This window comes from Bombina bombina, chromosome 5, assembly GCF_027579735.1.
Source record: "Bombina bombina isolate aBomBom1 chromosome 5, aBomBom1.pri, whole genome shotgun sequence".
NCBI lineage: Eukaryota > Metazoa > Chordata > Amphibia > Anura > Bombinatoridae > Bombina > Bombina bombina.
In genome coordinates, this window is record NC_069503.1 from 926227330 (window position 1) to 926243360 (window position 16031).

Here is a 16031-nt window from a genome sequence, read left to right on the forward strand (position 1 = left end):
GCATGTACAGTTCATGCCAAAATGGGCTTTAACAAGCAGTAGAAAAAAAGCAATCCTTGTTAAAGTGTCAAACGTCTATATAGAGATAGAAAAACAGTACACAGTCTTCCCATACCAGCAGAGGGGTTAGCAGTGGTGTGGATAGAAAAGGATTGCAATAGTTAACTCTGAAAGCAACAATTATGCAATCTGCTGTAAAAGCACAATTTTAGTATTAGCTGTACTGTTTGTGGCAATACACCAAGATATGAATTATAAAATCATGATATTTGTAGATGTAGGTTTCCTGAATTGAGTTTTCCTGTAGATCTCCATAGCTGTACCTGATATCACAGTCATCACATTTACATATGTGCCTATATATCTGTAAATGTGTAGTCTACTTACTGTATACAGACTTTCTAATAGGGATTAATGATTCAATATCACATATGTTAACAAACCACCATAATGTCTCCAATGGCCATTTTAGAGTGTTTAACATAGGTGCAATGTAAAACACTATTCACAAATAGCCATTGAAAACTCTAACTAGCTTTTCCAAGGGCTTATCAAATGCCTTAAGTTGCAGAATTCAATAAGCCAAACTTCACTCGAAAAGTTGAAAAGTGAGCTGAAAATGTTTTGTGAGCACTGAGCAGTTTTTGGTTCCATAGTGTAAATAGGGCTTTTTTCAAGTGGCCGAAAAATCATTTGCAAGTGCAAGAAAGAGAGCCGAATTTGCAATATTGTGTTCATGCTAAATCTTCCGGTCTGAAAAAACCAGCTGAAAAAGCAGATCCTGTTAGATTGTTGTTGTAGTTTGTATGTTTGTCTGTCCCTCCCTCTTTAAGCCCCTGAACATTTTCAATAAACTGAAACTCTGTTGAGTTTTTGGTGAACAGTGTCTCTCTATTATCTATCTATCTATCTATCTATCTATCTATCTATCTATCTATCTATCTATCTATCTTTCTATCTATCTATCTATCTATCTATCTATCTCTCTCTTTCTCTCTCTCTCTCTCTCTCTCTCTCTCTCTCTCTATATATATCATCTATCATTTCATGCAAGCATTTCATCAATGCATATTATAGATATAGTCATTATATATATATATCATAGTACTGATAAAGAAAACTGGTAAGTGCTCTCTGCTCAAATGAAGTTATTGTTGTTTCTGCATGAACAAACACAATTTCTCAGTAAATAGACAAGGCGGGTTGGATATACACATGCAGTTTTCTTCTTTCTACATTATTTAAAGATGTCCTTTATCAGCAGAACACTCATATTTCTTAACATTATAGGGACATTATCATAGAAAGTCTAAAACTTCTACCATACATATAAAAGAGCAGACTTTTTTAAATAAAACTTAAATAAGTAAAACATTATTTTGCTTTTATAGCAGCAGTATATTCAGATTCCCAAACCCTACTATAAAAATGGAAAAGTGTGGTGTCATTTTGTATAATATATTGTAGCAATAGTGCGATTTGTAACCATACTATATTATTAATTACACAAATTCATTTTTTGTAACATTGAAGTGACATAAAACACAAATTGTTTCTCTCATGATTCAGATAGAGAATACAATTTTTAACAACATTCCAGTTTACTTCTGTTGTCTAATTTTCTTCATTCTCTTGCTATACTTTGTTGAAGAAACAGCAATATACATGGGTGATTCAATAACACGAGGCATATATGTCTTTTTAACAAAGGATACAAAAAGAACAAAACAAATTAGGTAATAGAAGTAAATTGGAAAGATGTTTAAAATCACATGCTCTTTCTGAATCATGAAAGACAAATTTATGACAAAAAATATATGCAAGTACTTAATTTTGCAGTTTTTGTCTTTTAAATATGCATTGATTCCATGCCCCAATGCTGAGGCTTTACTGTCAATCATTTTGCATATGTTGGAAAAGCACTATAGAAGCACTTTCATCCCTGTTAAGTTAGGTGAGTTCATGTGACACTTGTACTCACTGCACGGATGGCAGACTTGACACAGAAACAGTTCTATTTTTTAAAAAGGAATTCTGCAAAATAAGGTAAAATATATATGTGGTATTTTTCTTAACGGGATGAAAATGTAAAAATTCAACTTACATGATTCAGATAAAGCTTGTAGTTTTAAGACACTTTCACTTCTGTTATCAAATTTACTCTTTTTGTATATCTTGTTGAAAAAGAATATGTACATATCCTACCCTGGGATAGATTACGAGCGGCACGCTAACTGCTACGTGCTAAAGGTATCGGATTCTTGCGGCTTTTTGTGCACATATTACTAATTAAAATAAATATGAAAGCATGAGCGCAATCACAATTTATGCTTGTTCGGTTAGTGTAACGTCAAAGCTCTGGTTAACTGTTATACTCAAATAAAAAGTGGGAAAAAACACATCAAAAATGGAGTTACAACATGGCAGCTACTATTAAATGAAACAAAAGTCCAACATACTGGCACAAAACAAGCAACATTTCGGGCTCACTTGCCCTTAATCATGTGCTGAATGTGGCTGATTGAGTGCTCTCAGTCACTCATATCACTGTAATCTTGACTCTGTATCTCTCCACTCCCGGTGGTCAGTGTTTCAAACTGACTCCAAGTTGCAATAACAAAATAAAACAAAAAAACAATTAAGGCTTTTAAAATCGTTAACAGTCAATAAAACGTGTTTCTTTGCTAATATCGCCATTTCATTAGGCATAATAATAATATACAGGGGACGATTTATCATGTGTCGGCCTGTAGCGGATCATGTCCGCCATTCATCGATAAATGCCGACAGCATACGTTGTCTGCATTTATCATTGCACAAGCATTTTGTGTGAAATGCTTGTGCAATACCGCCACCTGCACATTCGCGGCCAATCAGACGGTAGCAGGGGGTGTCATTCATGATTTCTCTCCACCACCTCAGAGGTGACGGACAAGTTAAGGAGCAGCAGTCTTAAGACCGCTGCTTCTTAACTTATATTTCAGGCGAACCTGAAACTATGGGGGTAGATTGCAGCATCCACTGCTTGATAAATCTACCCCATAAAGTCTATTTAAACCGTATCACATCTTTCTAATGCTGTGGTATTAAAGAGGGATAAGTTCTTACATTATTAAAGAGAAATAATAGTTAAAGGGGCAGTCTAGTTAAAATAAACTCTCATGATTCAGATAGGGAATGAAATTTTAAACAACTTTCCATTTTACGTTTATCATCAACTTTGCTTTGTTCTCTTTGTATTCTTTATTGAAAGCTAAACCTAGGTAGGCTCATACGCTAATTTCTAAGCTCTTAAAGACTGCCTCTTATCTCAGTGCATTTTGACAGTTTTTCACAGCTAGACAGCACTATTTCACGTATGCCATATAGAGAACATTGTGTTCACTAACATAGAGTTATTTATGAGTCAGGACTGAATGGCTAAAATGCAGAGTGTGAGAGGAGGGACAGAAAAGAGAATATAAGAAATGTTAATAGCAGCTTATAACCCCTGATTGCAAAGGGGATAAAAAACGCCCAAGGTGCAATCCCCCTGTCCTTTTTATACGTTCATTGTTGCCTGTACCCCACCTCTCTCCAGGTTATGCTGATGCTGACAGCACCGCAGAGGGGCAGGCAGAACGTTAGGGGAAGGTAGGATTCTGCACTTGACAACTAGAGAAATTGCAGTTGTTTAAGAGGCTGTGAGGGTTAGAATATCCAGCTGTGCAAGGAGAAAGTTGGTGGGCTAAGCAACTATGTTACCAAAAACTGATATCTCGGGCTAAAAAAAAAAAAAAGTCATTTTTTTTCCTATGTCCCTCTGCAAGGCCCCATCATCAGTGAGGCCTTAGGCAGTTGCTTATTTCACTTAACAATAGGGCCACCTATGCCCAGATACATACAGTGTAGCACTAACAGGAAAAAACATGTAATCAGTGTTCTAAAAAAAGAGTCACCAGGTTTGCTGCTACTTGCTGTACCTCTGATTCTCCCTACTGATTGGTCCCTTCAATCCCTGGCATGTGAATCAGCCCGCAGTGGGTTCCTCAAGTACGGCAGCTTTTTAGTGCAGACTTTTTTTTAAAAGGAAATGCTGCAGAGTTAGTGGTACAGCAAGTGGAAGCACAAACCCTGTGTTTATTTTTTAGTCTACTGATTGCATGTTTTTTTTTTTTTTCTGTAAAACCAATAGTGTATGTGTCTGGGATTGTTTTGTGAAATTAAAACATTTAAATCGGAGTTGCACTGTATTGTGTTCCGTAGATTTTCCTCTAACTGGTATGGTGGCTATTATTGCAAACAGACCTGCCTAAAGTTTAGCTGCACTCTATACATGGAACAATGATGTGAAGATCGGCAAATGGATTAATACATTTTGGATTTATATTCAGAGAAACTCATTCCAAGACTTACATTCAGGTTTTAAGGCCTTTTCAAGTTTTCAGAGCTTTTATTTATGTATTTATTTATTTTATTATCATTGTTATTATTATTATTACATTTTTTTAAATGTATTTTTTTATTTGTCTTTTTTTCTTGACATTCACACTAATATGTGGCTAAGCTATTATATAGTTACTTTGCACCTCTTCATTGCATACAGAAGCACCTTTTTAAGTATTACGTGTAGTATTTCACTATTGCACTTTGTGCACTATGCGTTTCACAGTTGCAAAGGAATTAAATACATAGTTAATGTCTGCTCCAGGGCAGCAATGCATTTTCACTCCTGAGCTTCACAGAGATGGTGATTGGCAGATTTGGACATATTTTGGACATACCACTAATCACTGGCTCACTAACTGTATTCGGCTCCAAAGCAGATTAGTAGAGGTGTTTAACTCCTTAGGTATTAAAGATATAGTTTCACACAGCAGAAACATGTTCTAGTGCATTAAAACATTTTGCGCATTTAAGGGGGCATCATGAACATAGTGTTTTTAATTTAAAATTGTATAATTTGTGCAAAACTCCCTTCCAGCTCAGTAGTACCTCTTGTGTTCTTTATTGACCTCTGAAGACACACATTTATGCATTCCTCCTGTATTTGCTTGCTTCAGACTAATCTAGAGCTAATGCGAGAGAGTAATGCACAAGCACTGAAAGCTGCAGTGCCCTCACACTCTCTAGAAGAGAGCACATGCGTTTTTGTATGTTGTTTTCAGAATGTCCCTTAAAATATAGGGGTTTTATGTGCTAGAATCTACTAACCATGTCCCAGAAATAACTTTATTGGTTTTATTCAATGCTGTTGGTGAAGGACTGAATGCATTTTGAATCTGCACAAAAAGCAGCTATGTGTAAACTATTCTCTTCACAAAGGTTTTCTAAAATAATTTAATCATTCAGTGCCATCAAGGTTGCAGGCATACTCATTACATCTGTTTTGACCTTCCCAATATTGCTCTGGTTTGGAAGTTATTTTTTTAACAATACTTAAATTGATAGATCTCTGCAGTATCATCTTTTCAGATTGCTTCTCCTATTATAAAACTGAGACATTCAATGTAATCAGTCCGTTCACTGTAAATCAGTAACACAATTGCAATTTTAAGTGACATTAGATATTTCTCAACTTTGTTACTGTAGGAACTGTAGCAGCTGTTGCTGGCCTTCACCCCGGGCAATGCATCATCAAAGTGAATGGAATTAATGTGAGCAAGGAGAGCCATGCAAGTGTCATAGCTCATGTCACCGCCTGCAGGAAGTACAGACGCCAAGTGCAGGTAGCTCTTCCCAACTATTTCAATGAACTTTACTGTACTGGCATTTTCTAAACAAATTAATTCCTCTTTTCTGGTTGTCGTTGAGTTAATATTTTGTTATTACTGTTATTCCATACCTGTGTAACTAAGTGTGGGTACATATCAAGTGGGTTATCAGATCCCATGGGACAGGAGCACCTGCTCTCTTCTATATGATTATGTATTTTATCTTACATTTTACATCACATTTTGACGCTTTGATAAATCGGCCCCAATGCATCTTTTTCTGTACAAGCCTTCAGGCTCACCAGTAACAAGAGTTAAGAAGCAGCGGTCTTAAGACCGCTTCTCCTTAACTCGTCTGCCACCTCTGATACGGCAGACAGCAATCAGCCCGATCGGATACGATCCGGTTTATTGACACCCCTTGTTAGCGGCCGATTGGCCGTGAATACGCAGGAGGCAGCATTGCAAAGCATTTCACGAGAAAGGCTTGTGCAATGAAAAATGCTGACAGCGTATGCTGTCGGCATTTATCGATGTGCGTTAGACATGATCCACTACAGCGGATCATGTCCGTCCACACAATGATAATTCGGCCACTTTATTTGTGACTGTTGTATATTGATAAAAAAACATTTAACATTCTATTTTTCTCATATACTTTCTCTAATTCCTTTTCAATCCATGTTAGAAAATGTGTTTCAAGGCTACTTCCCTTGCATCAAACTCCTGTGCTTTTTGTTTTTTTCATGCATATTTGTAACAAAATGTACCATGTTTTTGCAGCCTCCAACCTTCCCACACTATTATATTGTTTTCCCCCCAAAAAAATAGCTTTGTGGGTGCAACAGCCAATTTGAATCTATAGGACCCCAGCTATTATTTTCAGTGGCAGTGCATTCTTGATTGCTTGTTCCTTTAGGGGAGAGACATTTTTTCTTTAGGGCAACAAGCACTTAATAATGTGATGCCATTTACATGGCTCAAGCAATGATTGTTGAAGTATCCAAAATAATTAAATAAACAAATATTTTATTTATAATATGCACAAACATTACATGAATATTTAAATGCTTTCCTATGCTGCTTACATCCTAGGAAATTAGAATTGGTGCCTTAAAATGAATGCACTACTTCAGTGTTTGTTTTTAAATAACAACTGTTAAATTAATAGATTTGTGAATCATCTTATTGTTCCTTCAGTTAAATACTTTCCCAGATGAGTTTGAGGAAGCTGTCCCTAAACTCACAGATGTATTTTGGCCTAGAATTGCAGGTTTCAATGGGGTGCAGCATATTTTAAGGGAATGTTCTATGGTATGATGCCTCCCAACGCCTTTCCAAATGTTTTATTTTTTATTTATATTTATTACTCAGATATCCTTATGATATTCTCCTTGCCTCTTTAATACCATGTTTGCTTGATATAAAATCAAAAAGAGCAAAGAAGGCACCTCTAGGTGAAGTACAAATTTAAATATGGACATCCAAAGGTGAGAAACAGGTTTACTCACAAACGTTGCAGCACCAGGTGTGCTGATTGGGGCCTACTGGGATCTCAGTGTCCCAGCTCACTAATCCAAGGTGTGGAGTCGGCTACTCCCAGCTGACCTGATTTGCCAACCGTTGGATCAAAGATGTGAAAAACAAAGGTTTTTAAATAAAACAACGTTTATTAAAAACTTTAAAAATAGTTAGAGCTGAAAAGCATATCAGACTCTTAAAAATAGATATGCTACGCGTTTCTCAGCTACACTGGCTATTTCTTCAGACTGATATGCTTTTCAGCTCTACCTATTTTTAAAGTTTTTAATAAATGATCTGATGGTTGGCAAATCAGGTCAGCTGGGAGTAGTCGACTCAACACCTTGGATCAGTGAGCTGGGACACTGTAAGATCCCAGTAGGCCCCAATCAGTACACCTGGTGCTGCAGCGTTTGTGAGTAAACCTGTTTCTCACCTTTGGATATCCATATTTTAATTTTTATTGCACCTAGAGGCGCCTTCTTTGTTTTTTTTTATTTTAGATTATCATTTGTGGTACGTTTAAGAAGAGCAGCCACTACAGAACCACATCTGTGGAAAATAAAGTGGGACCTAACTAGTCATTGGATCTATCAGGATTCCACCTATAGACTATGCGCCTCCTATGATCCCTTAATGCTATCATTATTGGGAAATTGTTATTTCTTATATATATATATATATATATATATATATATATATATATATATATAAACATGTATTTTCTGTAAACAGAGGTTATGAGGCCAATTTATCGAGCTTGTGGGCCCGTGTTTCTGGCGAGTCTGAAGACTCGCCAGAAACAGTAGTAATAAAGCAGCGGTATAAAGACCGCTGCTCGATAACCCTGTCCACCTGCTCTGAGCAGGCGGACAGGAATCGCCACAATTCAACCCGATCAAGTACGATCGGGTTGATTGACACCTCCCTGCTGGCGGCCGATTGGCCGTGAGTCTTCAGGGGGCGGAGTTGTACCAGCAGCTCTTGCGTATTGCTCTCCACATTCAGCGAGGTCTTCCGGACCTGATCCGCACTGTCGGATCAGGTCTGCAAGACCTATGATAAATAGGCCTCTATATAACCGATCACTTTATTGTCTATATTGTGCTAAACTCAGAATATAAAGCAAAAAGCAATAAGGCTACAAAGTTCCATTACTTTCCCTTCTTACAGCTATTGTGTGAACCCTAAGGCTATGTGGTAACCATAGTAATCACATGGCCTTGCAGGATATTAGGCTGCCATATTAATGAATACTTTTTGTTTCTCTTTGTTAGCAAGATTCAATACAGTGGATATATGATAGCATTGAGAGTGCTAAAGAAGACATATTGAAAACAACACACAGCAAATCTTCAGGAGACAATGAAGGAGATGGCTTTGACTGTAAAGTGGAAGGTAATGCTTTCAGCTAAATAGATTGGTTTTCTGTTATTTCCACATTTTAAATAGCTTTTTGATTTTTTTCTCTATATTGTCATGTTTTTTTGTCTTTTAATCCTCCATGTACTGCACTTCAACAATGTATTAGTAAAAACAACAAGTATTTATAATGTGTGTTTCCATTTTACAGAGATAGTTGTATTACCTTCAGCCCAAAATAGCCTGCCTGTCATGGTATAACTCAAAATACTCACAGAAAGAGAACCAGTGTATCTGTTGCTGCCGGAACTGAGCACAGTTTGGTTCAATCGGCCATGCCCTGTGCCAGATCTGCATCTTGTCCATCCTTGGTCTGTTTGTCCAGCGGGCGAGGCACTCGCCTTGAGGTCACTCTCCTGTTATTCTCACATACCTCTTTTTTATCTGCTGTATCTCTGCCCATTATCTACAAAAACAGTTAAAGAACAGCTGAAAAAAGAATACACATTAAAGCACTCAAATCCCACAACAATTATTAGTGGTGGATACTTCAACAAAAGAAATAAAATAAAAAAATACTTTATTAGATACGGTTAAAAAATGGGTACATTTAAAAACATCTAGAGACAATCGGGCTGTATAAGCAAAATATTTCCTGGATAAAATCAAACCAGGAAATACAATTCAATATAATTTCCTAGGTTGAATATTGTATGAGGTGATCACTTATTGAGCCATTTATGGTATGGCCCACACTAAGGTAAGAGTGTCGGTTTGTATTAGATAGGCTGAGGAACAACAATCCAACAATGAGCTTGGTGTAAACTCAGGGTACTGAGTACTCTCTGCCCATTATGCCATTAATCCAGTCCCCAGGCTTGAGGCCTACAGTACAACAGTATACAGAAAGGAACATAAGCACCACAAGTCTATGTGGTAAAAGTAAGGTGCTGCAAAACTCCTACGGCTAGATTTAGAGTTTGGCGTTAGCCGTCAAAACCAGCGTTAGAGGCTCCTAACGCTGGTTTTGGGCTACCGCCGGTATTTAGAGTCAGTCAGGAAAGGGTCTAATGCTCACTTTCCAGCTGCGACTTTTCCATACCGCAGATCCCCCTACGCCAATTGCGTATCCTATCTTTTCAATGGGATCTTTCTAACGCCGGTATTTAGAGTTGTGGCTGAAGTTAGTGTTAGAAATCTAACGACAAGACTCCAGCCGCAGAAAAAAGTCAGTAGTTAAGAGCTTTCTGGGCTAACGCCGGTTTATAAAGCTCTTAACTACTGTGCTCTAAAGTACACTAACACCCATAAACTACCTATGCACCCCTAAACCGAGGCCCCCCCACATCGCCGCCACTCTATTAAAATTTTTTAACCCCTAATCTGCCGACTGCAAACCACCGCCACCTACGTTATCCCTATGTACCCCTAATCTGCTGCCCCTAATACCGCCGACACCTACATAATATTTATTAACCCCTAATCTGCCGCCCCCGCTATCGCTGACACCTGCATATTTTTTTTAACCCCTAATCTGCCGCTCCGTACACCGCCGCAACCTACATTATACCTATGTACCCCTAATCTGCTGCCCCTAACACAGCCGACCCCTATATTATATTTATTAACCCCTAATCTGCCGCACCCAACGTTGCCTCCACCTACCTACAATTATTAACCCCTAATCTGCCGACCGGACCACACCGCTACTATAATAAAGTTATTAACCCCTAATCCGCCTCACTGCCGCCTCAATAACCCTATAATAAATAGTATTAACCCCTAAAGCTAAGTCTTACCCTAACACTAACACCCCCCTAAATTAAATATAATTTAAATCTAACAAAATAAATTAACTCTTATTAAATAAATTATTCCTATTTAAAGCTAAATACTTACCTGTAAAATAAACCCTAATATAGCTACAATATAAATTATAATTATATTGTAGCTATTTTAGGATTAATATTTATTTTACAGGCAACTTTGTATTTATTTTAACCAGGTACAATAGCTATTAAATAGTTAATTAATTAAATACAATACCTACAAATAACTACAATTAAATAAACTAACTAAAGTACAAAAAATAAAAAAGAACTAAGTTACAAAAAAAATAAAAATATTTACAAACATTAGAAAAATATTACAACAATTTTAAACAATTACACCTACTCTAAGCCCCCTAATAAAATAACAAAGACCCCCAAAATAAAAAATGCCCTACCCTATTCTAAATTACAAAAGTTCAAAGCTCTTTTACCTTACCAGCCCTGAAAAGGGCCATTTGCGGGGCATGCCCCAAATAATTCAGCTCTTTTGCCTGTAAAAAAAAAACATACAATACCCCCCCCCAACATTACAACCCACCACCCACATACCCCTAATCTAACCCAAACCCCCCTTAAATAAACCTAACACTAAGCCCCTGGAGATCTTCCTACCTTATCTTCACCATGCCAGGTTCACCGATCCATCCTCCGAAGTCTTCATCCAAGCCTCCGAAATCTTCATCCAAGCCCAAGCGGGGGCTGGCGATCCATAATCCGGCTGAAGTCTTCTATCAAGCGGCGGCTGAAGAGGTCCAGAAGAGGCTCCAAAGTCTTTATCCTATCCGGGCAGAAGAGTAGATCCGGACCGGCAACCATCTTCTTCAAGGCGGTGACAAGCGGCTCCATGTTGAAGACCTCCGGCGCGGGTCCATCCTCTTCTTGCGACGTCCTAAGTCCGAATGAAGATTCCTTTAAGGGACGTCATCCAAGATGGCGTCCCTCGAATTCCGATTGGCTGATAGGATTCTATCAGCCAATCGGAATTAAGGTAGGAAAATTCTGATTGGCTGATGGAATCAGCCAATCAGATTCAAGTTCAATCCGATTGGCTGATCCAATCAGCCAATCAGATTGAGCTCACATTCTATTGGCTCATCGGAACAGCCAATAGAATGCGAGCTCAATCTGATTGGCTGATCCAATCAGCTAATCGGATTGAACTTGAATCTGATTGGCTGATTCCATCAGCCAATCAGAATTTTCCTACCTTAATTCCGATTGGCTGATAGAATCCTATCAGCCAATCGGAATTCGAGGGACGCCATCTTGGATGACGTCCCTTAAAGGAACCTTCATTCGGACTTAGGACGTCGCAAGAAGAGGATGAATCCGCGCCGGAGGTCTTCAACATGGAGCCGCTTGTCACCACCTTGAAGAAGATGGTTGCCGGTCCAGATCTACTCTTCTGCCCGGATAGGAGGAAGACTTTGGAGCCTCTTCTGGACCTCTTCAGCCGCCGCTTGATAGAAGACTTCAGCCGGATTATGGATCGCCAGCCCCCGCTTGGGCTTGGATGAAGATTTCGGAGGCTTGGATGAAGACTTCGGAGGACGGATCGGTGAACCTGGCATGGTGAAGATAAGGTAGGAAGATCTTCAGGGGCTTAGTGTTAGGTTTATTTAAGGGGGGTTTGGGTTAGATTAGGGGTATGTGGGTGGTGGGTTGTAATGTTGGGGGGCGGGTATTGTATGTTTTTTTTTACAGGCAAAAGAGCTGAATTATTTGGGGCATGCCCCGCAAATGGCCCTTTTCAGGGCTGGTTATTTAAAAGAGCTTTGAACTTTTGTAATTTAGAATAGGGTAGGGCATTTTTTTATTTTGGGGGTCTTTGTTATTTTATTAGGGGGCTTAGAGTAGGTGTAATTAGTTTAAAATTGTTGTAATATTTTTCTGTTTGTAAATATTTTTTTATTTTTTGTAACTTAGTTCTTTTTTATTTTTTGTACTTTAGTTAGTTTATTTAATTGTAGTTATTTGTAGGTATTGTATTTAATTAATTTATTGATAGTGTAGTGTTAGGTTTAATTGTAACTTAGGTTAGGATTTATTTTACAGGTAATTTTGTAATTATTTTAACTATTTTAGCTATTAAATAGTTCTTAGCTATTTAATAGCTATTGTACCTGGTTAAAATAAATACAAAGTTGCCTGTAAAATAAATATTAATCCTAAAATAGCTACAATATAATTATAATTTATATTGTAGCTATATTAGGGTTTATTTTACAGGTATTTAGCTTTAAATAGGAATAATTTATATAATAAGAGTTAATTTATTTCGTTAGATTTAAATTATATTTAACTTAGGGGGGTGTTAGTGTTAGGGTTAGACTTAGCTTTAGGGGTTAATCCATTTATTAGAGTAGCGGCGAGATCCGGTCGGCAGATTAGGGGTTAATAATTGAAGTTAGATGTCGGCGATGTTAGGGAGGACAGATTAGGGGTTAATAATATTTATTATAGGGTTTTTGAGGCGGGAGTGAGGTGGATTAGGGGTTAATAACTTTATTATAGTAGCGGTGAGATCCGGTTGGCAGATTAGGGGTTAATAATTGTAGGTAGGTGGCAGCGACGTTGGGGGTGGCAGATTAGGGGTTAATAAATATAATATAGGGGTCGGCGGTGTTAGGGGCAGCAGATTAGGGGTACATAAGTATAACGTAGGTTGCGGCGGTGTACGGAGCGGCAGATTAGGGGTTAATAATAAAATGCAGGTGTCAGCGATAGTGGCGGCAGAATAGGGGTTAATAAGTGTAAGGTTAGGGGTGTTTAGACTCGGGGTACATGTTAGGGTGTTAGGTGCAGACTTCGGAAGTGTTTCCCCATAGGAAACAATGGGGCTGCGTTAGGAGCTGAACGCTGCTTTTTTGCAGGTGTTAGGTTTTTTTTCAGCTCAAACTGCCCCATTGTTTCCTATGGGGGAATCGGGCACGAGCACGTTTTTGAAGCTGGCCGCGTCCGTAAGCACCGCTGGTATCGAGAGTTGCAGTTGCGGTAAATATGCTATACGCTCCTTTTTTGGAGCCTAACGCAGCCCTTCTGTGAACTCTAAATACCAGCGGTATTTAAAAGGTGCGGGGGGAAAAAAGCACGCGTAGCTAATGCACCCCTTTGGCCGCAAAACTCTAAATCTAGGCGCTAGTAAATATACAGGTACATTCACTTACAAAGGATCTTTACTTTACATTGGCTCTCATCCTGATGGGCCACTCCCAGAGGAGGGGTCTTCCCCTATAAAACTCTGAAGCTCCTAACAAATTGCTTGGACATTGCTGTGAGTTTCTCCAGTTTCCCTGCTCCTGTTGCTTGTTGATTTTCCAGTTCCTCTATTGTTTTCTGGATTCCTGATCTCTGCCTGTTTTCTCTTGACTTCCGCCTTCTGTTTGCTCCTTTTGTGTTGTTTGGACTGCCTCAGTGTGTATTGCCCCGACCTGTTAACTGGACTTAGTTTTCTCCTGTTCCCTTTGTATCTAAGCTTGTGCAGACTGATCTTCAGTGTATTCCCTAACCTGTTGCTCTGGACTGTCCTCTGCTTTACTCCTTTACTTCTGCACAACGGGACCATCACCCAACACCTTAGGTGTCAATTACCTCTTCCTGACATTGCCAAATATTATTTTTTTTTACCAAAAATTCCAGCCATAATAAGCATAACCTTTTAAGGGACACAAAACTCCATTTTTTTATTGTATCATTTATAAAGAGCAGGGTATTTAAACAACTTTCCAATATACTTCTATTACCCAATTTGTTTCATTTTCTTGGTATCCTTTGTTGAAAATAATATCTAGGTAGGCTCAGGAACAGCAATGTTGTCATTGGTTCACCTAATGTGTTCAGCTAGCTCCCTGCAGTGCATTGCTGCTTCTTCAACAAAGGATACTAAGAAAACAAATCAAATTTAACATATACAGTACACTATATTTACAGTACATGTATATTCAGTGTTATACTGGTTATTAATGGCTACCTTTTGTGTTTTATTTATTCCAGAGGTTATCGATAAGTTCAGTACCATGGCCATTATTGATGGCAAGAAGGATCACGTTAGCCTGACTGTTGATAACGTTCATCTGGAATATGGAGTTGTCTATGAATACGACAGCACTGCAGGAATCAAGTGCCATGTCATAGAGAAGATGGTTGAGCCAAAAGGTTTCTTTAGCTTGAGCTCTAAGGTAAGGATAAGATAGTGGATAGAAGATATCAATTTGCCATTTGCTATAAGTGGGATGTACCTTCCAATGTACAAATATTTTTGTAATAATAGTATATTGAATCAGAAAAAAAACTTAATGATAATTTGTAGCATCATCATATTTGCAATGTTTAAAAAAGTAATGTGTCACCATTTTGTTTAGAAAAGATCAGGGTTCCTTGAAAATATATGTCTAGACCATATCACAGCCAGTGAACTTTTTAGACAAGTTCTCTGAGTGATTTGTTTTAGATTTCTCTTTTATTTATTTTTTATCAAATAAATTTCATGATAAGCCTTCATGTGCTGAATATATATATATTTTTTAGGGCTCCATTTATCATTGCAATTCTCCTACATTTACGCCTATAAATACGCCGGCGTAAATTCTCTCCTATGTATTAAAACAAAATACGACCAAAAAAACTGATTTTCGACCGAAAAATCCGACCACTCTATTCTATCTCGCCAAGGCGCACATGTGCGCCGATTGAAGCTTAAAACAGCGCTTTTTCGGTCGTATTTTCATCAAATCGACTAACAGATCGCCAAATTTCATATTTATCACTATTTTGCGCCATGGGAGAACCTAATATTCTCCTACAATTACGCCCTCCAAAGTTCTCCATATCCACTGAGGAGAACATTTCATTTACTTCATTTTTTGTGAGAGAGAAGATGGAATATTTTCTGCTGTTGGCTGCTATTTCTTTGGCAAGGGGCCGTGAAAATCGTCTTGATGATGGTAATATGCCCATACGGAGACGCCAAAGAGTGCCTAGAGTTTTTTTACCCCGGTGTGGACTACAGGCATTGTCTGATAAGGAGATAAAGCAAAGATTTCGTATAAATAGGGAGAGTATTATAAATCTTTACTCTCTGATCCAAAATGACATAGACCCTAGGACAAGAAGAACAAGGGCGATACCTGGACTTTTAAAATTATTAGCAGTTTTGCATTTCTTGTCAACTGGTTCATTTCAGGCAGTCTCTAGTGCTGTGGTGGGCATTAGCCAGCCTTCATTTTGCAGGCATCTAAGAATTGTTTTAAAAGCAGTTTTGAAACATCTGAAGAAGTTTATTTTTGTACCCAGGAATGTGCAAGAATGGCACACAGTTAAGGCATCTTTTTATCAAGTAGCTGGTATGCCTAATGTTCTTGGTGCAATTGATTGCACACACATAGCTTTAAGACCACCATCAGCTTAAAGCTGAAACTGGACTGATAAGCAGTTACTCAGCAGTCAGGAAAATGAGGCTGAAATATGAAAACATGTAACTTTTTCATTTATGTGTTATTACAAAATTTATGAATGTGCTGGCAACATTTTTTTTTATTTTATTTTATATACAGAATAAATGCATATATTATTTAACAAATATAAACAATTGTCGTTATTGTGTAATATATATTGAAACATCTTA

General features: G+C 38.0%; 1 protein-coding gene across 1 annotated transcript in view; it reads left to right on the forward strand.

The window, feature by feature from the left end:
* PREX2 (phosphatidylinositol-3,4,5-trisphosphate dependent Rac exchange factor 2) overlaps positions 1-16031 on the forward strand; it is a 689594-nt gene that overhangs the window by 370544 nt on the left and 303019 nt on the right. Inside the window, exons 20-22 of the mRNA XM_053715101.1 lie at positions 5572-5708; positions 8492-8612; positions 14402-14586. Of these exons, the coding sequence (XP_053571076.1) occupies positions 5572-5708; positions 8492-8612; positions 14402-14586 (443 nt within the window). The remainder of the gene's footprint in view (positions 1-5571; positions 5709-8491; positions 8613-14401; positions 14587-16031) is intronic.